The sequence below is a fragment of the Alosa sapidissima genome, chromosome 24 (assembly GCF_018492685.1).
Source record: "Alosa sapidissima isolate fAloSap1 chromosome 24, fAloSap1.pri, whole genome shotgun sequence".
NCBI classification, from domain to species: domain Eukaryota; kingdom Metazoa; phylum Chordata; class Actinopteri; order Clupeiformes; family Clupeidae; genus Alosa; species Alosa sapidissima.
Window position 1 is genome coordinate 19,974,984 of NC_055980.1, and position 23,583 is coordinate 19,998,566.

A 23,583-nucleotide genomic window follows, 5' to 3' on the forward strand; every position below is an offset into this window, starting at 1 on the left:
TCAGAGTAAATTGTGAACCCTTTGCCTTCATTGTCCTAGCAAAGAAAAAGAAGAGGTGTAAAAGTGTGAAAGTAAAAAGTCCCACCATGTATTGGTTCTACCTGTGCACTTAACAAAGGTGATTTCACTAATTAGCTCATCTACCTGGCTGAGGAGTTGTACCAATTAGAATCAGCTGGTTTAGTGGATGGTCGGAGCAAATATGTGGCAGGAGTTTTACTTTCTGAAGTCGGACTCTTAACCTCTTAACACCTCTGAGAATAAGCCACAGGCTGGGAGGTGTTGTGGCACAACTGGCTACAGCGCCCGTATACCACATGTGGGTCCAAGTGCCCACGGGGACCAAGGTTCAAGTCCAACCGTGTAATTTCCCAATCCCACCCCATCCCATTGAAATAAAATTAAAAAAGCCACAGCGCTCTTCCTCTCTTTAAAGGGTTCACGGCCTACTCAGTTTCTACTCACGACCTACTCAGATTTATTCATTTGTTTGAGGGTTGGCAGCTCTGCAGTTTACACGTAGTCCGTTTAGTCACCGAACAATGTTGTTAGACCGCCCCCCCCCCTCCCCCCGGTCCTGGATCCACATTAAAAACCAGCCAGATCTGGTCTTAATCTGGTGATGTCAGCTGCTACGTGGCTAATGTCTTTGTAAAGAGGGATTGTCGTAAATGTGATGAGGTGTCAGACAGTGCTTTGTACTGTACATACGTATTGGCTATTAGAGGTCCAAGAGACCCTGTTCAGGAATTGATTTTTTTTTTCTTATTGGAAGCATGCCCTTTGGAAAAATGATGAACAAAAACGTTTGTGACCGAATGTAGCTGTTAATTCAGTGGTAGCTATCTGATTTTGTTGGTGGGAGATCAGTGTTTCTGTTGGTATGATTATTCAAAAATTGAAAGGGAGTGTTGGATAACCTGCTATAGTGTCTGGGATGTGGGGAAACTCACTGTGATGTTGACATTGTCTCGTTAATATGCTCTCATGTCACAAGCTCTCTCTCGTCCTGATTTAACATTAAAAACACAGAGCATCACAGTTTATGAGTTAGAAATGTTAAATTATGCTGTAACTGATGATGTGATTTTGACATTCATTGGCTAATTTATGTGCTTGACACAAAGATCATGCCCATCCCATGACCTAATATTATTTTATTTATTTATTTATTCAGGTCAAACCTCCATTACTCCAAAAGCAGCATGCCTTAGCTCTCATCAACCTCACCTTTTTGTATGTTCATGTTAGGCAGTGCAGATGATGGATCAATCAGTGAGATGCATCTCAAACACGTTGGTGTTTACTCTCCATCTAACCTAAAAGACCATCTGAGCCAAACAGACATATCTGTACAGTTTAATCGTGGTGCATGCATGTTTATTCGTGTTCATTTTCACATACATACATACATACATACACAATATACCATAACAAAATAATTCTTTGTTCTCCACATGGAATCAATGAACGGGGCCAAAATGAAAGAAAATCTGTTTGTATGTCATTTTATTTCATTCTTATTTGTTTTCTACAGAATGGCTTGTGTCAGGCACAATGGGGAATATGCCTTCTTTGCCCCTCTCCTCCAAGACACTATGTGCTGTGCTTAAAGAAAAAAACAAAACAATTCTCATCAGAATGTGGTCTCTATTAAAAACTGCATTTGTAATGAATTTGGTCCTTTTCACTGTTTTTATTTCTCTTAAGTGTGCATACATCTTCTATACATTCCCATTTTGTGCATAGTAGCATTTATGTATGGGTGTCGTCATTAAACAATACAGTACAACATAAAACTAGGCTTAAAATGTAAACAACGGGTCAAAGGTTTGGACACACCTAATCATTAATGGGTCTTTCTTTTTAGGACTTATGTGTAGGACAAAACACTTCTGTTAATCAATCAAATTTAGAGTATAGTCATAGTCATAGTAGTCATACTTATTTTATATTCAGAATTTGAGTCTGATATGGTTTCATTGGGACGTGATAATGGGGTTTCATCTTCTCATAACAAATTACCATTATTAGATCTATTTGTATTATTTTTTTAAATTATTTTATTATTATTAAAAAAATAAATAAATTAGATTTATTATTTTACTTTTTATTATTTTATTAACATATTTAATAAAATAATGTTTTATTTATATTGTAGTAATTAGTAGTACAGTGCAGTACAGTGGGCTACAACAGCTGGAAGATAGTCACTGTGTTGGCCGAACCACTCAACAAACACGTGACATTCGGGGATGTTCCCTAAAGGTTCTGAAGGTCACCTTTAGTAAACCTTTAGAGGTTCTATAATATTTAGACGTTCTATAAAAAACATTACAAAACTGTTTTACTGGCTTTGCAGCAAATGTTCCTGCACCCTTCAGCGATGTTTGCAAAACATTCCCCAAACCGAAAATTGTTTGCTGGTCAGGTTTTTCCTGTCATAGCCTACATGCCGTGGCTATGAAATAAAAAAACTAATTTGAATTCATAATTTGAACATTGCAGTTAGGGTGGTAAGACAGGATTTGTTGTCTGTGACTGGAAACAGCTTTACTTTCATTTCAGACATTCAAATGTGGAGGTAGTAGGTAAGGAGTGGGAATATCACAACCTCAACCATAAACAGTAAGTTTAATTGACTATATTTTTTATTAGGAGTAGGCCTAGGTAAAATTATATTAATCTAATGTTTCTTGTCTGCTATAATGCAAACTATTGTATTATTGAAAAGTAGTTCCCCTAATTTAACACACCTGTTCAAGGTCTGATCATATAAGTCAATTGGATAAGTTAAATTAGTTACCAGCAGGAGTTGCAGCACGTTACTTGGTGTTTTAAGCCCCCAACGTCGTCTTCCAGGCAGCGCTGCATGGCAGGTACTAGGGTTAGGCAAGGGTCAGGGTTAGGTGCCTTGAAGTCGACGGTCGCAGCACTGCCTTGAAGTTGATGGTGGGGGCTTAAAACACCATCGAGCTTGTAGCACAGGGGGATTTAACCTGTAGAGTCTGAAGTTAGAGTTGTAGTATAAGGGAATTGCTGACTTGGCTGAGGTGAATTCAGCTATATTGGGATATTCTTGCCACCAGTTTAAAAACATATCATAACATTTAATGTGTTTCTGTGCTTTTTTTATGTAAATATGTAAAGAAATTAAATGTTTATGATATTCACACAAAGCAAGGCTCACCCTTTTGTATTTGACACTTACATTTTCTACTACCACCTGTGGTAGATACTACACACAAGTGTTTTATAATAAATAATTGGTAATTACAGTAGGCAAAAATGGTTTACGCTAATCACAATCAGCTAATATGAGAACAGCTGTGTTCAATGAAGCTCACAGTACTTTAGTTACGGCTAGCGTCAGCCCTGGTGTGAAGCCCTCCTTGTGTGAAGACGTACGCAAGTAAAGACAAGCAAGTTTACCTACGCAGGTTCTCAGAGCAAAGGGTACCGACATAGGCGACCAGTCCTATTGCCTCTATAACAATCCTTAACAGAAACAAATTACAGATCTTAATGAACCACCATGACATCAATTGATGGCAAGGTATTTGGCGTGTTTGAATTCCCTTCCTTGTAGCTTTCCTTTTTGCATTCCACAGTGGGGAGAAGTTCACCTTGTCTAATTAACAATTCTATTTCTTTATTAGCTGCATACTTGAGGTTGAAGATATTTAGGCACATCAAGTTTCTCACATACTGGAACTTCAAAATACTCGCCTTATGATTATCTTGTTCAGTCCTGCACTGGGGTTGAATTAGGAACCTCGGGCACAGATATTGTAAAAAACACATGATTTTGGCCTATTGACTATAATGTGGTTAAATATATACAGTAAGGGCCTTGTTTACAAGTATATGTGAAGAATGAAAGATTTATGGTCAAACTGTATTAGTTGTTAGTTCCTGCTTTCAATTCCTTTTCCCCTAACAAAACCCATATTTGTTGGCCATCTTTAAAGATGGTTGGCATGGTCCTCAGGGGCCCCTTTGATTCTAAATCTGATCAGACCCGCTTTGTAAGTTTTTATACCAAATTTGATAGGCCTTATTATGACTGCCGCGCAGCGAAGCGGCGGTCATATAGGTTTTTATTCTTTTTTTTTCTTTTTTTTTTTTTTTTTCGCATGTCCAAATTTCCGTCAAGGACTCCCGGGACACTGAAAGACCGGGGTACACGAAACTTGGTGGGCATGTAACCCACATGGATAGCATGGAACCATCGTTTTTCGTTTTGATTTGTAGCCCCCCCCCTGTAGCTGGACTGGACCCCCCGAAAGGAGGGTAGGGCAGACAGTTTTCTGTGAATATCTCGAGAACCGTAGGGTTTAGGAGGACCATTTTTTTTTTGTATGTTGATCTCAAGGGGCCATGTCAACCCATTCCATAACCACTCATTTCATGTATAGCGCCACCTAGTTAAACACAAAAAAGTAAAAATGAGGTGTTGTAATCGCAGGTATCTGTGACCTAACATAGTCAAAACTGCACAAAATTGGAAGTGTAGGATCATTATGACACCCTCTGAATGCACACCAAGTTTCGTGGAATTCCGTTCATGGGGGGCCACACAATAAATAAATTTATGTTACTATACACCAACTGGCCTGTAGGTGGCCGGAGACAGTTTTCTGTGAATATCTCGAGAACCGTAGGGCCTTTTTTTTGTATGTTGGTCTTAAGGGGGCATGTCAACCCATCCCATTACCACTTATGTCATGTATAGCGCCACCTAGTTAAAAATTAAAAAGCAAACAATTAGGTGTTTTCATCACCTAATTTTCATCATCATGTAATATCTCTGGCTGACATGGTCAAAAAGTGTAGGATCATTATGACACCTTCCGAATGCATGCCAAGTTTTGTGAACTTTCGTTCATGGGGGGCCTTACAATAAAATGATTTATGTGTACATTTACTGACCGTACACCAACAAGGATTCCTGGGACACTGAAAGACCAGGGTACACGAAACTTGGTGGGCATGTAACCCCACATGGATAGCATGGAACCGTCATTCTTCGTTTTGATCTGTAGCCCCCCCCCCCCCCCCCTGCTGGACTGGACCCCCCGAAAGGAGGGTAGGGCAGACACAGTTTTCTGTGAATATCTTGAGAACCGTAGGGCCTAGGATGACCAATTTTTTCTATATGTTTGCCTCCAGGTTTTGACAGATGTAAGCAGCAACTCCTCTGCAGGATAAATATCCTTAGGATTTTTATTTAGTCATCCGAACATTGGGGTAAGTGTTGCTTTTTTCAGGCTACGTTTTCGATGGTAACCCCTTGTCAGTCAATAGTGAAAGTAGTTAAAGGAACCATATGTAAGATTGTGGCCAAAACTGGCACTGCAATCACTTTCAGATTACTGTAGAGTGGTGTGTGTCCCCCCCCCTGACTCGAGGTTGCCAACCCGGATGCCGAAACACCACCGACTTTGTGATTAGTAGATAGGTGGACGGTGGCACATCAGGCCAAAACACAACATGACATGACAAAACGCAACATCAACATCAGTTGAGGGCTGCAACTTCACTTTTTAAATGACAATATCCTGGCTGGACTACTGTTGTAACATATCCATTTTATGATTAATTGAAATACATTTCCTACATACATTTCCTTTAACTGTGTGGAACTGTTTTGTCGTTGACTATATCACAAATAGGTTCCAGTAAAGCAAGGTTTAGTGGAATCCTTGTGTTCTACACAGGCTCTCACATGCAAGCAGATTCTTTCAAATGCACCGCTGACTGGCAAAATGTCGATACGCTGAAGTTGCGCTGCTTGCTGTTAAAGGGAATGACAGATGTCACTCTCATTGGTTAAAAGGATGTTACGCCCAAAACACCCATGACTGATTAAGAAACAGAAGAACAACCCTTTTGAACAATACACCTGACGTTTGATAACAAAATGACCCCGAATGTGGACTGGACACACCCCTAAATGTATTTAAGCTTTTTGCAACTGACCATGCATTTCTGATCGCCAAGATAGAGCCCTGCGTGTAAATAACCTACTTATTTAGTGTACCATTTATGTTATTTTAATCGTGTTCACTGGTTATTAAACAGTCTTTCTTGATGACAGTTTACATATTTCAAATTATCCAATTAATATTTCCCCACAGTTTCCACATTATTATCTCCGAGATATAAGAAAATGGCCTCTGCAAAAATGAATACTAAAGGTACTGGACTGATGTCATATAACATTTAAAACAGTTATTGTTTTAACTATAATTTGTAAAACAATTCTTCAGCCATCTGTTTTATTTGTTTAGTTTCTTGTTTGCTTATTGGGAGGTGTGAAAAGATGTAATTTGTTTATTTTCAAGTCAGATTGAAACACAAACACCTTCCTAACCATAATGACACATGTCAGTGTTCAAATGGATATTTGCATATTCATTTCCATAACCATCCATATGACATCCGTTTTCCTTAATTATCCTTAGGTGTGAAAAGAAGCCTTGAAAATGAGGCATGTACTTCGCGTGGCCTCACTGTAGAAGGGAATAAACGTTTCTGTGTCCCTGCAGCCGACAGAAAAACAGGTCAGACCAGTACAAGTGCACTGCAAAAACTGCTTATGTAACAAAATCTAACCAAGTGTTATTAATCTTATATCAAGATAAAAAAAAACTAGTTGGTATTGTTTTTAGTATAAAGACACTTACCTAGCACTTTCTCATGAACTCATTTAACTTAAAATAAGTCAAACTTTTCTTCAATTAAGACATCTCATCCTGAAAACAAGCAAATTTGTCTGCCAGTGCGTTAAGCAAATTTGTCCTAAAAACAAGCAAATTTGTCTGCCAGTGCGTTGAGCAAATTTGTCTTGATAAGACTCCTTAAAATAAGTCAAAGTCTTCTTAAATTAAGTCAAAATGATCTTTCGAGAGCGCTAGGTAAGTCTTTTCATACTAAAAACAATACCAAATAGATTTTTTGATCTTAATATAAGATTATCAACACTTGGTTAGATTTCATTTTTTGCAGTGTGAATAAATCACAAAAAGTTACAGTTGTTAAACATGGAAGATTTAACCCTGTCGTTCCAAATTAATTGTTATTTGAACATTATGTGTTCTGAGGAAAGTCATTTTGTTTTTTATCTTCAAATCAGTTGATCATGTTGTTAAATACATATTATGGGGCTTTGTCACTTGGCTTTGTTAGTGTTGCTTGCAGTTATATTTATTGTAACTTATGCTTTCATGTATTATCACAGATCAGAGTTCCTTAACACAGGCAAAACTAGTTATGTCACAAGTCATAAGAAAACTACACTCAATTCCTCATTCTAACTTCAACGAAGAATTCCTTCAATACATCAAGTAAGTATTATAACTCTAGTGGCTACAACAGTTGTACTACAAATTATAAGCATTATTTGATCAGTTTTGTGTCTGTTCAGGTCGATGATATCAAAGCTTGATGCAACCTCTAAGAAGAAAACCACAGTGGGTGTGTTTGGTAAATCGGGAGTGGGCAAGAGTTCCTTGATAAATACCATCTTGGGAGAGGAAGACCTGTTGCCATCAGGAACCATCACTGCATGCACTTCAGTCATTATTCAAGTTGAGTTCAGCACAACTGACTCCAACTACACAGCAGAGATTGACTTCATTCCCAAAGAGGTATTTACAGTATACATGCATGTGTCAGATGTAGTTCCTAGTAAAGTGTCAGACATACTGTACAACTGAAGTGGTAAATTAGTGTAATGTTGAAATTAATTGAGTGCAATTAATTGAAATTTAACTCCAGGGAACAAATTCAAGCAATGCATACTTTAAATGACTACAGTAAGTAAGTAAGTAAAGTAAGTATGTTAGTGTTAAGACTTATGAATGGGGACTGTGGTACTCACTGGTTGTTGGCACACCATTTTTTATTTAACTAGATGGCACTTTAGCAATGCTACATTTTATTTTACTGTACACAACCTCTATTTTCTAATTAATCAGGAGTGGGAAGAGGAGGTTAAAAATCACCTAAATGCTTTGTCACAAGCCAAAGAGAGCGATGAAGATAAAGATGAAGATACATTGAGCACAGCTCAGGAGAAAGTACGAGCCGTTTATGGGGATATTAGACGAAATGCGACCCTGGAAGAACTGATAGATGAACAGAATTTTGCAGCCATCCCAGAATTCCTTGTGTCATCCAAGAAAACAGTGTCATGCACCACTGTAAGTTCTCTGTTAGTAAAGTTTTGTTAGTAAAGTTTTGTTAGTATAGTTCTGTTATCTCTGTTAGCAGTTCTGTTAATATAGTTCTGTTATCTCTGTTATTAGTATATACTCAGAATATCCCTACAGCCAATGCAGGAAACAGCAGGAGACAAACCATTGTCTCTTGGCTTGTGGATACCAGGTTACTTAAAGGAACCATATGTAAAGAATGTATTTCAATTATTTATAAAATGGCCCTGATATGTCACTAGACATAAAAAAATCATGTTCATTTCAAATACTTATATCACTGATAACAGTAGTTCAGCCAGGATATTGTCATAATATTATTGTCATGTCATGTTGTGTTTTGGCCTGATGTGCCACCCTCCACCTATCTACTAATCACTAAGTCAGTAGTGTTTCGGCATCCGGGTTGGCAACCTCAAGTCAGGGGGGACGGGGAGGGGATACACTGCTCTATAGTAATTTGAAAATGATTGCAGTACCAGTTTTGGCCACAATCTTACATATGGTTCCTTTAACTATACTAAGCTTACCAACTTTTTAAAAAACGGTTTACTGTTAACCTTAACTATTGTAATGTTCATATTCTGTAAGTCGCTTTGGACAAAAGTGTCAGCTAAAAACAATAAGCATAACCGTAACTACACATAAGCAGGTTAGACCACCAGAATTGGGGAAAGCTGTGCGTAAGGTATCAACTAGCAACAATGGCTGACAATATTTAGGTGACTGTTCAGAATTGCAAACTTGCTACTGATAATGTCTTGCTAGCCAAATAGAGGATAGAATTTAGAGGTTTTATTTGCCATTCGTACACATAGAGACAGTTTGGGTATATTTTTGAGTCAGCAGTAAAATAAATCTCAGATAAAATAAAATCTTTAAACTCTCTAATGAAAACTAACTATATACCTACGCATCTTGTTTTAGTTTAATTTGTTTGAATAATACTTGTCAATTATGTATCATCAGGCCTCTGAACTTTCAGAAGAGATCAACAGTTTCACGAGGTCTGATGATTCCAGCCCTGGGCAGCACTTCTGGCCACTGGTTAAAACTGTCACCATCAAGATACCCTCTGGCAAAGGCCTTCAAAACATTGCCTTTATTGACCTTCCTGGCACTGGAGATTTCAATAAAAGCAGAGACGAAATGTGGAAGAAGGTAACATCTAACTGACATCTACCACACTTCTAATCCAATTTATTTTTTTTCTAATCCAATTTTTTGACCATCTTGAATTTCCCCTGGGGATCAATAAAGTATCTATCTATCTATCTATCTATCTATCTATCTATCTATCTATTTAATTTGCAAAGAACAATGTAAAAAAAGCTATCTTATAACTACACAAAATGTATTTGCAAGTGTAATGCCAAGATATGTTGGCCCACACATATGTTCAACACTCATTAGGCAGCTATTTTCTTATTCAAGTGAATGAATGGGGGCATCCGTGGCCTACTGGTTAGCGCTTCGGATTTGTAACTGAAGGGTTGCCGGTTCGAACCACGACTAGTAGAAAGCGGCTGAAGTGCCCTTGAGCAAGGCACCTAACGCCTCACTGCTCCCCGAGTGGCGCTGTTGTAGCAGGCAGCTCACTGCACCAGAATTTGTGTGTGCTTCACCTCACTGTGTTCACTGTGTGCTGAGTGCGTTTCACTAATTCACGGATTGGTATAAATACAGAGACCAAATTTCCCTCACGGGATCAAAAGAGTATATACTTATACTGATCTAACCTTGACTCCATCTTCAGTGCTTAAGCAGATGTTCCACGGTGTGGATTGTCAATGACATGAACCGGGCTGCGTCTGACAAGGAGCCATGGAAGATTCTCACCAGCTGCATCAAAGACATGGGGCATGGCGGAGAGTGCAACAGCATCACTTTCATCTGCACAAAGACGGATGACATAAATTACAAGTCATACATGAAGTGAGCAATCCATCCATCCATCCATCCATTTGTCCATCCATCCAACTATCCATCAGACTATCCATGAGTCCGTCCGTAGAGAACATACCACTAGCTATGAGTTTCTTATCATTGCATTAATATCACAGATTATTACAGAATATTTACCGAAATACAATGACAGACCAACCTCACAGTACAGTATACTTATCATTCCCAGGAATTGCAAGTTGAAGGATAAAGACCTGAATGTCACAGCAACACAGGTTGTAGTATTCATCAATAGATGTGATATGTTCAGGTAGAACTTTATATTTATCATGGCATTTAACATAATTTGTTTTATTTGTAGGACTCGGTGGATTATGGAAAACAGCTGAAACGGGCCTGTATACTACACCGGAATGAAGAAGCCAAGAAAAAAGTCAGGACAATGTTTTCCGACCAAACTGAGATACAGGTATTAACAGCAATGCATTTTATGATCAAATCCTATTTCTAAAAAAAAAAATCTTTTTTTTAGATATTTTAAGATTGTAAGACTGTAAAAGACACATCTCAAGGAAAAAATCATGAGAAAACTACAATGAATCTGACTCCAGAAAATATATAAATTGACCTTCAATATAACCAAGTTGTTTATCAGCACTCCTCCCCTCATCGTCTTTGCCACCTCTCATGTGAAATAGACTGCACGTGTGTTTAGGGCTAGGCCCAGAGAGGTAGGAGGCCTAGACACCAGGGAATCATCCCTTCAGCAATTTGGGAAATTGTTTTGAGGAAAAGTTCTTTATCTGCGTATCAGTAGTGTATACATATTGTGCACGTGTGTAACTGTGTTTGGGATGTGGTGTGTAGAGGTTACATTGCTTGTGGTTCTTCAAGCTTTTGACCCCTGGGCCGCATTAAAGTGATGGTCACAAAGGAGATGAATGGTGGATAAATTAATAAGTTTGAAGTTGAAAGGAAACCGATATCAAATAAACTGAATCCAAAGTAAGACCAGATAAGCAAGTACACTACAAGTTATGTTAGATAAACCAGATTAACCATAGATTATGATGATAATCAAAGTTAAAATTATGAACAAAGTTTAAAAGCTTCATATCAATGACTATCATACAGTAGTTCAACCCTACTTATTGGATTAATTTACATTTGAAATACTGATCTCTCAAAACATCTCAGTATAGATTTTTTTAGAAAAGGAAACTGTATTTTAACTTTATTAACTTACATTTATTAACTATTTTACTTGAAGGTATCTACATAAGAGTGACATGACACTGTCATAATTATGACATGACACTGTCATGAACGTGTCATAAATGTTATAAACAAGTCATGAACATTTATGACTTCGGCCATTGTCATTTGGTTTTTGTCATGACAACTTGACATTGTTTGGGTTGTCTTGATTATGACAACTTGACATTAATCAAAGTGACATTGACACTTAATAACAGTTAAATGTGTATGACTTGTTTATCATATTTATGACACATTCATGACAGTGTCATGTCATAGTTATAACCGTGTACTGTCACTCTTATGTAGATACTTTCAATTAAAGTGTTTACCCATTTGTTTTCTGTTTTTATCAGAATAATTTCACATGTGATGAGGACTTCTTGAAGGTCTTTACAGTTAGCGCCAAGGATTTCTTTCAGCAGAAAGAAGATGGCTGCATTTTGAATAAAGAGGACACAGGTGAGTGTTTTATGAAATAATTGTGTGCCTAGCTAGCCATGAAGAATGCATAGTGTCCACTTTATCATAATGCCAGTCTACACTAAGCCAAAAGCCTTATGTCTGATAATGTTGGGCCTGTTGACATCAATTTCTGCCGTATTGGATTTTCCGCCATTTTGGATTTTCTCGAAAATGAAACTAAAGCCTCACAAATGTTGTCCAACTTTCAACAAATTTGGCACAGATGATTTTTAGACCAATCCTCACAAAAGGTATTGGATGATTTTTTTTTTCATTTTCAAAAGTGTCCGCCTATCACAGCCAATCGAAGTTGCAGACAAAGCCCCAAACAAGACGTGAGATCATATCTCAGCAACACTTTTCATATAAAACAAAATTTAGTACATTTATAATGGACCCTATTGTGAAGAGGCGTGTAATTGTTTTGTGTTTGGATTTGAAACTTGCTAGTTCTGTCTGACAATACTGTGAGAGGTCCAAAGGCCAACACGTGCCAATTTGTGACGTCAACTTAATCGATGGATTTTGTTGGAAACACAAAAAACATGTTTACAGGTCACACGTTTTTCCATTTGTCACGAAACTTAGCACAGATAATCTTCAGACTAAGCTTATTGAATGGATTTTGAATACTTGAAAGCATTCATCCGTCACAGCCAGGCTTGGAATTTCGCCATTCTGGGGGCAAGGCCACTTGGCCTTCAGTTGGGCATATTTGGTGGGGGGCACAAAGGCCACATGTCAGGGCACCAAGGCCAAAGTTAACTATACAGTAGTAGGCTATAAAAATTATCAAAGTTTTATTTAGCCTAGACCTGCATCACTGTATGAAACATTACAAAAACATGAAACATGACACATTACATAGAACTGTAAATCATCTGATCATCTAATATTTACAGATATCTAGGCTATATATAACATTTATTTTATATTTGGCCTGTTATAAAATCATGTATTGAACAATTTAACCAGCTCAGCTTTAAGAAACTCAAATAGCCTAGATGGATGCTTAGCATTTTGTGATCATTAGGCTAAGGCTACTTTCACAAACTCAGTCAGCTGTCCTCTGATTTACCAATATCTAGGCGATATTTGTAACATTTATTTTGTATTTGGCCCGTTATGAAATCATGTGGAACAATTTAAACACATTGTAAAACTCCCCAAAAAGCCCAAATTTGGAGACATTCATGCATGTCGAAATTTACTGCAAATTCAAAACTGGATTACTCTGGAACGGCTAACTGTACAGGGGACTGCTTTACACCTTTGTGTTCGGTAAGGTCTGCTGTTTATTCTGATATATGGTTTGTCGTGTGTTAAAAGAAGGGTTCGTGAAGTATTCCACCGAGATGAATGGGTTGGGAGATCATGGGACGCAAAACCTTCAGTAGAATGTATGATTAAATTGAATTATATTATTTACTTTTCTCTCGAACCGTTCAACACCGTTGTGATGTCTGTGTGATGAATAGGCTACTTCGCGAGTAGTTCAACTGAGATGAATGGAATTTGGACGCACTTTCTTTCTTGCGCTGTCACTTTCTCCACTGCGTAAAATACTCAATTAATTTGCGCTGTGAATGCTAAGATTATTTTGACAGGCCACACAGGCTAAATAAAAATCGCTATTAGTAGGACGCAAAGCAGAATATTGAAAGAAGGGGGCACCGCAAGTCAACGCAAGAGGCAACGACGGCCATGACCGTCGTGGCCGCCGTGAAATTCCTATCCTGGTCACAGCCAATCGGAATTGGCACCAAACAGTAAAAGCCACCAGTATGGTTACCTTATAAGTCAGACAGTCTTTGGTTGCTTGACACAAAACTTGCTGTGAGTGCTTTCAGGTACAGTATGTGTCTGATGTAATGGCATTGAGTTGCCATGGCAACTCCGGCTACTTGGGTCCCTCATTGCTGCTTTCAGCTATATTCATTATTATTGTTAAATGTATTGCAAGTATAATATTGTATTTGATCCTACATCATTATGATTCTCAGAAATCCCAAAGCTTTGGAGACTACTGGAAAAACTTGACAATGGTCATCATAGTACATCAGCAAATAATTACATTCAAGGAGCATATGGTATTCTGTCCTTGATCCAAGGTGCCAAGAGTAATGTCTCTGAGACCGTGAGTTTTTACCATTAGTGACAAATCAGAGTGAAACCTTTATTTTATATTTAAGGACATTTGTTTCTTAGTGTATTTTCAGAATGTCCTCAACCATATACTACTATACAGTTAATCCATTTATTTATTTTCAGTTGAAGGTAAAACAGAATGCTATGAAAGCTCTGAAACAAAATTTGGAGGAAGAACTGTACTTCCTGAAGGCATTCCTCATACGACAGTCCAATCATCTGCAGTTGTGCCTTTCTGAGGGGGTAAACGAATCAGAGAACCTTTCCCTGGAAACCGCTGATAAAGACGTCATTAAAACAGTAAGAAAAAACCCCACACACACACACACACACACACACACACACACACACACACACACACACACACACACACACACACACACACACACACACACACACACACACACACACACACACACACACACACACACACACACACACACACACACACACACACACAAATGGTGGGCCCAGGTGCAAGCGCGCTCCACGGGCCCCATACCTACATTGTTTGGCCCAGGATGAATTTGCTCTGATACATGCAATACACATTAAGGGTGACTTCAATTGTTTATGCAAAGGGCCTGAGGCACCGAAGTAGTTTAGTAGTTACAGATTACAATTTCAAATAAAAAACAAACGACTACATAGGATCCATTACATGTGAAAACATTAAAAATAATTTTATTAACAGCCTGCAGGCCAGGGTAATCTAATATTACTGCATTAACATCAACTCGCATGGAATTATGGGAACACTCAATGCGCTCAATGCGCCTTTTCAACCCTCTGCTGAAACTGCAAGCGTAGATTGCTTGCTTATAAACTCGCACTGCGCAGAAACAAAACTCAATGTAGCCTAACTTATTTAACCGTGCAGAAACCAAATTAAATCATTCATATGCATACAATCCTCAATATGCGTGAATTAGTCCATTAGAAAAAGGCCATCTTACGAGCCTATCGTTGTGCAAAATCGTCAACGATGTTCCCAATATTTAATGCTCTGGCTCTCGTATTTTCAATGGACAGGATAGCTAACCCACTGAGCCTCTCCTGCCCCATGCTGCTCCTTAGGTATAGGTCTTAATAAGTTTGAGTTTGGAAAAAGATCGCTCAGCTGTTGCAACAGTCAAAGGCAATGTCAGAAACAACATGAGAGCAGTACACCCTTTCCCCTTGCTCTTTACGCTCCTGCCGCTTCTTGCAGCCGCTCTTGTATTTGAAGGGCATTTTGGTTGGAACGATGACTGAAATGTGCAGCCACCATCCATTCAAAAAATCACAACAAATCACTTAGCCTACCCAGAAATCCTTGCTGCATCTCAGTAGAAAGAAAGATACTCTGGCGAAACAGTATGACGACAAGATGGTAATTTGATTTAGCCGTTTTTATTTGATAGTTTGATTCTTAATGGTGAAGTTCTAAAAAAAAAAAAAAAAGGAGGCAGGGCGGGGGTAGCGACGGGCCCTGGTGCGACTGCACTTGCTGCACCTACTATAGTTACGCCACTGCTCAAACAACACACATGGCCTTGGAAATCACCTGTGTTATATACCTACAATGACAAGTAACTTCCAGTGTTGGGGCTGTTATTAGTAAGGGTCCAAACAGAAGCTGCAGAACAAAGTGGATTTTTACCTCACTTAAAACCATAGATACTATATATAGCTAGATATCGCCTTGTCCGCTAAAGCATATGAGGTAGAAAACGTCAGCACAGCTGCCATGTTTGTCCCGTCAATACTTACTAGTAAACAAATGGAGTGTAATGACAAGCTGTAGGAGTTTTGGGCTATAAATCCTTAAAATTCATACTGCACATTGCTCAATCAATGGCCATGGATGGTGTTTTATCTTTGAAGGTAGATAAACTACATGAAAAAAATGGTTATGGAACACTATTTACATGGAGGAAAATAAATATAAAATGTAGTACGCCTGTTTCTTACCTATCAATTGTTATTCCTTGCTCCTTAGTTTTCAAATTCCTTGCATTGGAACATGAAGTCTGGCATCTTTTGTGCTGCCCAGGATGCAACCAGAGCTTGTTCAGAATGTCAAATGACTGGACAAAGATGGCTGCAAAAAAATGAAATCTAACCAAGTGTTAATAATCTTATATTAAGATCAAAAAATCTATTTGGTATTGTTTTTAGTATGAAATTACTTACCTACCTACCTAAATTTGCTTAAAGCACTGTCAGACAAATTTACTTTTTTTTCAGGAGGAGATGTCTTAAAATAAGTCAAACCTTTCTTAAATTAAGTGAAATTATTTCCGGAGAAAACGCTTGTTTATACTGAAAACTTTTTTTTTTTTTATCTTGATTTAAGATAACACTTGGTTAGATTATGTTAGATAAGCAGTTTTTGCAGTGTGTTATTGTGTGTTTCATTGTGTGTTTAAAACATGTATCACTTTTTAGTGACTACAGACGTCTACGATATAGCTTCCATCTTTGCCCATAAGAAGATCCGGGTGTTTATTGAAGCTAGCTACCTACAGTATGGCCAGTTGCATTGCAAGTTAGCTCTGGGATAGCAAAAAATCCAAGTGTGCCATCTTAACGTACCGAAGATTACAGTATATACACTAGAAGGCAAAGGACTAAAGTTTATAGAGCAAAACGTTTGCATTTCCGATTTCTTCATCCCCGCGAGAGTTTAACAGATGTGATAATTCAAAATCCCCATGCTATTTTCCCAAAGGGAAAATATCAAGATCTCTTTATATGATCAAAGATAGTAGCTTTTTCGTAGGCGAACTTCAGAGGTCTATTTGCAAAGTGCTAGTAAATGATAGCTGTAAGCTTCGGTGTCACATTGACATTTTGACAGAAAGCTGAATGAATTCACAGAAGTAATTCAAGGGGAAGGTCATATTCACCCAATTTGAAAACCCCTGCTTTAACACATTACACCCATCACTGCTTATGTGTATTAAATAATCGGTAGATTTACATGGACACTTTTATTCTGATTAGAATTGGAATGATGGCTCAATCAGAATAGAAATTACACATATAAACACCTTGATCGGAATAAAACTGCTGATCCAATAATTTTAATCGGATAAAATAGATTGATAGAATTTTATTCTAAATGAAAGGGCTGGTGTATTCCTTTCTTATTCTGATTGAACTGCCATGTATACCGTCCGTCAATCGGGTAAGTACCCAAACAGATAGCACACATTTTTCATTCAGAATAGCTTAATCGGAATGGCTCAACAAATTGTCCATGTAAAACAACTGTTTCTCAGGCTGAAGGGCTGATTTGGTAGTTACATCCTGATCTTGATAGTCCATGATGCTGGTATTGATCAGTGGTCAAATATTTTTTGAAAAATGGTCAATCCTAGCCTGACGTAGTCATACTCAATTCTAGTCAGAATATGAGTCTGATACTGCTCCATTGGGACGTAATTATAGGGTGTGTTTCAACCAATACAGGGGGGGGGGGGGATGCCTATGCACTTAATTGGATAGACCTAACCAACCAGAGCAACGAAATAGCTTACCTTGAGGTGTAGGAAGAAAACACACAAACTATCATTCTTCTCCACAAATGCCTTAACATTGTTTTCTGGTCTTTTGTAAAAGTTAGTGCGTCAATAACTCCTAGCCTACAACACTCATTAGCGAAATCTGAGAGATACTTAGTAGAGTAGGCTATTAGGAAAAAAACTGATAGCCTATATCCCCTCCGTTTTTAAAAATAATTCTGTTGAACACTGACATGCTACAAACATGTTAAACAGCTGGATAAGGCTGTCGCAAATCCCTCGAACAGGTGGTCAATCAGAGATTTCAAACGAACGAGGGAACATGTCGTAATGCAACAGTGCTGTTTTCCCTTGATAAAAGTGAAACCACGAGTTTTCCCACATCTCAACTTTGGCCAAAGTTTTCAGAAATAATCGTTTTCAGTGATAAAACCTCATTAAATAATATGCATTTTCCATACGGGGTCTTAAAAGCCATGTATCCTTCTAGACACACACCGTTTTTGTTTCAAACATAAGCCTAATCTAAGCGTGCTCAGATGACGTGATGGACAGGTGAGAAACAGCGCCTGGTCTATCATCGTAAAGCCCGATTTGATTGGTCCGCCCGATCTAGGGCGAGCATACTTGCTCCACTATGGAGCAATGCCAGACCGAACTTCCCGACCACAAATGTTGTGGGCGGGACTAAGTTCGGAATGGCACCCAGGCTAGGTCAATCCCAATTAAATTAACTTTTTTTCCAGGGAATAAAGGATGCAAGGGGATATCATATGACATTCAAGGCTTTGTGTGAGAACAATGGCTTCAGGAGGATTAAAAATGGAACAATTATAGATCTGAATGCATCTCTTGCTACCTACATGTACAAACATGTTAATGGACAATTTCAAAATATGTTCCCAGTGTAAGTAATTTGTGTTATTTGATACAATTAGTTTCTTTCTTGCATGTTTGCAAGTTTTAATTTCTCAAATTAAATGCACATTCCAGGGATGGCCCACTAACAGGAAAACCAGACAAATCAATTAGAGGGATGCTGCACAGATTCAACATCATCAACAGTGACATCACTGAGCTTTACGGGGAATCTCCAGTGTCACTCAACCTGACATTCATTAAGACTCAGGTATCCTTTTTTGTTAACAAGATTAATTTACTAAGCATTCTAACATTTTAATATTAGCAGTTAAGTCTGGGAGAGCTCAGAGGTAGTGTAGAAGACCAATTCAGAAAATATTTCAAAGCTGCAGTTTGTATAATTAACTGTCACACTGTTTCAAGGCTGTGCAAGAAAACACCATAGGACTAATCTTACAACAAAACACATTATAATATCATTGTGTTTAACCCTAACAGGTGAAATCTATTGTGTGTGTGTCAGTGTGTGTTTTGAGACCGTAATAATAAACCATGCCATGGAGGGCCAGACTCAAACAGAAAGCCTGCCTAGTACCTTGAGTTATTGTAGAACTTTTCATTACAGCAACACAATATAACTGTGTACAAGATAGTAGTAGATATTCCACCCATTGCTAAAGTGTGAGAGGACAATGCTTGTTTATATACTAACTAAGCTAATTTATTATGGCAACCAACAAGTTTTTTCGAACAACTGTGTTGCTTGTATTGTTCCAAATTAAAGTTCAAAGCTTGAAATAACAGAAAAATATGTTTACAATTGAAACAATAAGGGCACAGAAATGTAATTGCATTTTCACTCCTTCAGCAAAACAGACTGATCTCAAGAATCGAGGATAACATTTTTCAAAGGAAGAAAAGAATCTTCAATTCCCTCTATGAGTCCATTCTCTTCCAAATGATCCCAGTTTACTCAGGTGAGTTCATTTCAAAGATTCAATTAATGGCAACCGTTCCACAGTTCCAAATTCTTTTTCAAATATACACGGGGGAAATGTGAAATTCCTAGTGCTGTAGGTAGGCGATTTCAAACAGTGGCCAATCTTGTTTTATATTATACCAATCCAAAAACAAAATCACAGCAGAGCATCCATCACCAACAGAGCAGTATTTGAGAGCTTTTTACTGGGCTTATCAAGCAGGCACTTCCCTTCATCCATGTTTCGTTGAATTAGGCCCACCGCACTGTGTTTTTTCCCCCATAAAGTTTGTTTTGAGCATGATATTGTTGGTTTTCCATCATTTAGGTTGTTAGCTGCTAGCTACAGTGATACATTTATTACCTACACTCGCTTTGAATCAAGTTGTATATCTGTTGTGTAACTTGTTCAAGGTGCAGTTGTTTATATTTATGTTAAATTTATTAGCAGACACTTTTTTACAAACAACATACATTACATTTTAACCAAGGATGAAACGATATCCCCCTATATCCTCCCTGGAGCCTGGGCTTCATACAGAGACCATTTTTTACAGTGAGAATGGGCAGCTATGGGTCATGAGGTGTTGATTGCTTTATGTGACACAAAAATGCTGACTACGCCTTTAAGTTTGAATCCTTCTTCCTGTGTCTCTCTGGTTGAACTAATGTGACTATGAAACAGTCGCTCACCATTCACACTATTTCCCGTCAGAGGCTGCAAAAATATATGGAAAGCATTCTTTTATTGCAAGGCAGATGTTGGTGACAGACCACATTAAGAATTCAAAGGCAGACATGTTTACCAGAGCCAAAACAAACATGATGGAACTCTTTGAAAACCTTACAGTGAGTCCTTTGTCCCATTTATGCTAAATGTAGCTTTACAGTATGTCTTACATAAATCTAAAAAAAAAATGTCTTCTCACTTAAGGAATACATTCAAGAGACTTTGAGAGAAGAGTTGGATGACATTGTAACACACGCCCTTACCATTAAAGATGGGCTGCCTCTTCCAGGTAGGCCTAATACATATGACTCCAGGGTTAACCACAGGATCAGCTTTTGATGGCACAATCCCTTTTTAACAATTTCTAAAGTTAGCCATTTCAGTTCTTACCACATTAACTAATGTCAAATATCATAAAACATGATGGATGTACACAAACTTGTTCCAGAATGTTTTATGAATGTGCAGGAATGGACCATAATGACAATTAGTGTACACACTAATGCATTTTTGTACAATGTACAGGTATAAGTTAATGCTCATTTACTGCTGTTTTGTAGATATCAGGCGTGAGGTGAAAGAGATGTCCCTTGCCTCCAGTTTTGTCGACCTTCAGCTGTGAGGAAATGCAGACAAACAGCAATGTTTCCTCTCATGGGTTTTATTTTATATCCTTATTGTAAGGGTCTGTTTCCCTGTGTGTTGATTCTTATGTTTCTTTGTTTACCTATTGTGCCATGTGCTCCTATGTTGGCTCCCACCTGACTCCGACTCCAGCCCCGACTCCTGCCCCGACTCTGACTCCAGCCCCGACTCCTGCCCCGACTCTGACTCCAGCCCCGACTCCAGCTCCAGTCCCGACTACGACTCCAGTCCCGACTCCTGCTCCCAAGCTCCTGTTTGTAAAACAGCCATAGGAAGTTGAATTTCGGGTAGGAACATTGCCTCCCTCCAAAATAAAACTACTTACAAGAATTTGGAGCTAATTACAGGAATTTGGAGCTCTCTTTCTACAGATTGCGCTTCTTTAGTGCTGCTTTGAATTTAAGATTTCTTTTTAAAAAGAGATGCAAGTTATGCTTTTTCTCTCAATTTGTTACCTTGTGGATTATGCAGTTACCTTTTTTTACAGAAATAAAGTATTGGTATGTATCTTATGTTGAGATATGAAAAGCATCAGCTTATCCATAAATTGAAACATTTGTCTGAAACACCCCTGTCTCCACCTCCTCCTGTCCCATTGTCATATCAGATATTCAGACTCGGAGTTTTGAGTAGAGTCCACCTCCGATGTTGGGATACAGAGTGCACATGGGGGTGAATTCTGGTAGCATAGCCTTAGTATGTTAAAAGTATTAGTAAAACTTGTTATTTAAAAATGTTTGATGGTCATGCAAATTACGTGAGTTTTCCGGGAAAAATAACAAAACAGGATGGTGCCGGTAGATGACCTTGAAATACGGGAGAAACCCGGGAAAAACGGGAGTGATGACAGGTATGGGTATGCTGCTATTTCCCTGTTCCTTCCCTGGGGCAATGACTACTACTGCTACAAGCATAAGGACGAATGCCAGTGTACACAATATCCAGTAGGCAATTAACAACTTCAACACAATAACATCTATGTCTGTTTAAATTTATTGAATAAAAAAAAATCCTTTGTGGTGTTAATTTTACTCCCCCACCAGTTGGCAGTGTTCCCCTACTGCTACGCTAGACTGGTTGGAGCAGAGCATATAACGGCTTGTCTGCCCTCGGGCCCCACCCTTACTTCTCCTTTTAGGCCTACTTCTGCTTTTTATAGATGCGACTGCTCCACTCTCTGTCCCTATGTCTGTGGGAATCCTCCCCCGTTCACCACTGATTATGGTCAATATGGCCTGGGACCAGGTTAATTCCGAGTTATGTTGTTGGCTGGGGGTTTCTTCACCTATGTCTGCTACTAATAAGGACTGCCCTTCTTTATATAAGATATTTTCCTATTATCTGATTTACACTCCTAAACAATCACTTTTGTCATACACTTATCAAATAGCACACAGGAATAACATATTACACACTGATTATTTGCCACAAATCATAAGTAAAAGGGTGACAAATATGTATTCTTAAGCTTCATTACAGTTGCATATAAGTGGGACTTTCATGTTGCGTTGAGCAAACATCTGATCTACAATGCCTTCTGTGTTCAACTGGACTACCTGTGGACGAGACAGACAACCATAAATGACAACAAAGTGGAAGAGATATGTATTCACATATCTGTTAGTAGTGCACCGTGGCTTATGGTGTCAGTGGGAGTCCAGGTAGATTTAGTGTTAGTACCAGTGGGGGACCCTGGCTTTGTTTGTGAGGCCAACTGCAGTCAGGAAGAAGCTAAGTTTGTGCCGTGAGGTTTTGGTTCTGATGGACCGCAGCCTCCTGCCGTAGGGGAGTGGCTCAAAGAGAGTGTGTCCAGGGTGGTAGGGGTCAGCCACTATCCTACCTGCCCGCCCCAGGGCCCTGGAGGCATGCAGGTCGTGGAGGGGTGGCAGACAGTAGCCAATCACCTTTCAGCAGAACGAATGATACGCTGCAGTCTGCGCTTGTCCTTGGCAGAGGCCGCTGCATACCAGATGGTGATGGAGGAAGTGAGGATGGACTCAATGATGGAAGTGTAGAAGAGCACCATCATTGGCTTTGCCTGGTTGTATTTCTTCATGTCACTGGAAGTACATCATCTGTTGTGCCTCTTTGGTGAGGGCACTGTGGTTCAGCTCCCACTTGAGGTCGTGGGTGATGATGATGCCCAGGAAGTGGAAGGACTCCACAGACTCTACAGGGCAGCCACTCAGGCTGATGGGGGCGGGTGGGGCTGGGTTCTTCCTGAAGTCCACAACCATCTCCACTGTCTTTAGAGCATTTAGCTCCAAGCTGTTTTGTCCACACCAGGACACCAGATTGTCAATCTCCCACCTGTAGGCAGACTCATCGCCACCAGAGATAAGCCCAATAAGGGTGGTGTCATCTGCAAACTTTAGGAGCCTGACTGACTGGTGACTGGAGGTACAATTGTTTATGTATAGGGAGAAGAGTAGAGGGGAAAGGACACAGCCTTCAGGGGAACTCTCCCCCTATGACTCGCTGACTACAATTTTGTCCTATGACTCGTCACTAAAATCACTGATAGTGTTTGTACTTCTCAAGCTTAATTAGGGAAGATGACACAGATGATGGTTACAACATGTCACTTTTGTCCTCTGGGGTATCTGTGCAAGGGGTTGTGGACTCGGACGGGATCTCTACATCAGGGGCCGTGTTATCAGCAGACAAGTGGGGTTGGTCAGCAAGTGGACTCAGTGGGCTCAGTGACCCAAACAGCTGCTTTTCCTCATGAAAAGGAAGTATGGGCAGAAAATTAATTAACCAAAAACTCAAGAGTGTCTGGAATGATTAAGTGGATCCCGCTGAGTCCATCACTATAACAGTCTTTTTGGGTAACACACACAAGGGTTGAAATTTGTGTCCTGT

The 23,583-nt window shown here is 39.0% G+C and overlaps 1 protein-coding gene across 1 annotated transcript; it reads left to right on the plus strand.

The window, feature by feature from the left end:
- The first annotated feature begins 6,150 nt into the window (after positions 1 to 6,150).
- Positions 6,151 to 21,672, plus strand: LOC121700750 (nuclear GTPase SLIP-GC-like). The gene is made up of 19 exons (XM_042083953.1): positions 6,151 to 6,200; positions 6,468 to 6,566; positions 7,244 to 7,349; positions 7,430 to 7,652; positions 7,983 to 8,207; positions 9,189 to 9,380; positions 9,976 to 10,154; positions 10,354 to 10,399; positions 10,486 to 10,593; positions 11,738 to 11,843; positions 13,850 to 13,983; positions 14,118 to 14,294; positions 18,250 to 18,410; positions 18,497 to 18,632; positions 19,233 to 19,341; positions 20,059 to 20,192; positions 20,278 to 20,362; positions 20,634 to 20,691; positions 20,851 to 21,672. Exons 1-19 carry the CDS (start codon positions 6,173 to 6,175, stop codon positions 20,996 to 20,998), a joined length of 2,454 nt encoding a protein of 817 aa, XP_041939887.1. The 5' UTR covers positions 6,151 to 6,172; the 3' UTR covers positions 20,999 to 21,672.
- The last annotated feature ends 1,911 nt before the right edge of the window (positions 21,673 to 23,583 follow it).

Coding starts and splice junctions, on each gene's coding strand:
- LOC121700750 (XM_042083953.1), top strand. CDS start 6,173: ATGGCCTCTGCAAAAATGAATACTAAAG. Junction 11,844..13,849: donor TTTGAATAAAGAGGACACAG/GTGAGTGTTTTA, acceptor TATGATTCTCAG/AAATCCCAAAGCTTTGGAGA. Junction 18,633..19,232: donor TGACATTCATTAAGACTCAG/GTATCCTTTTTT, acceptor TCACTCCTTCAG/CAAAACAGACTGATCTCAAG.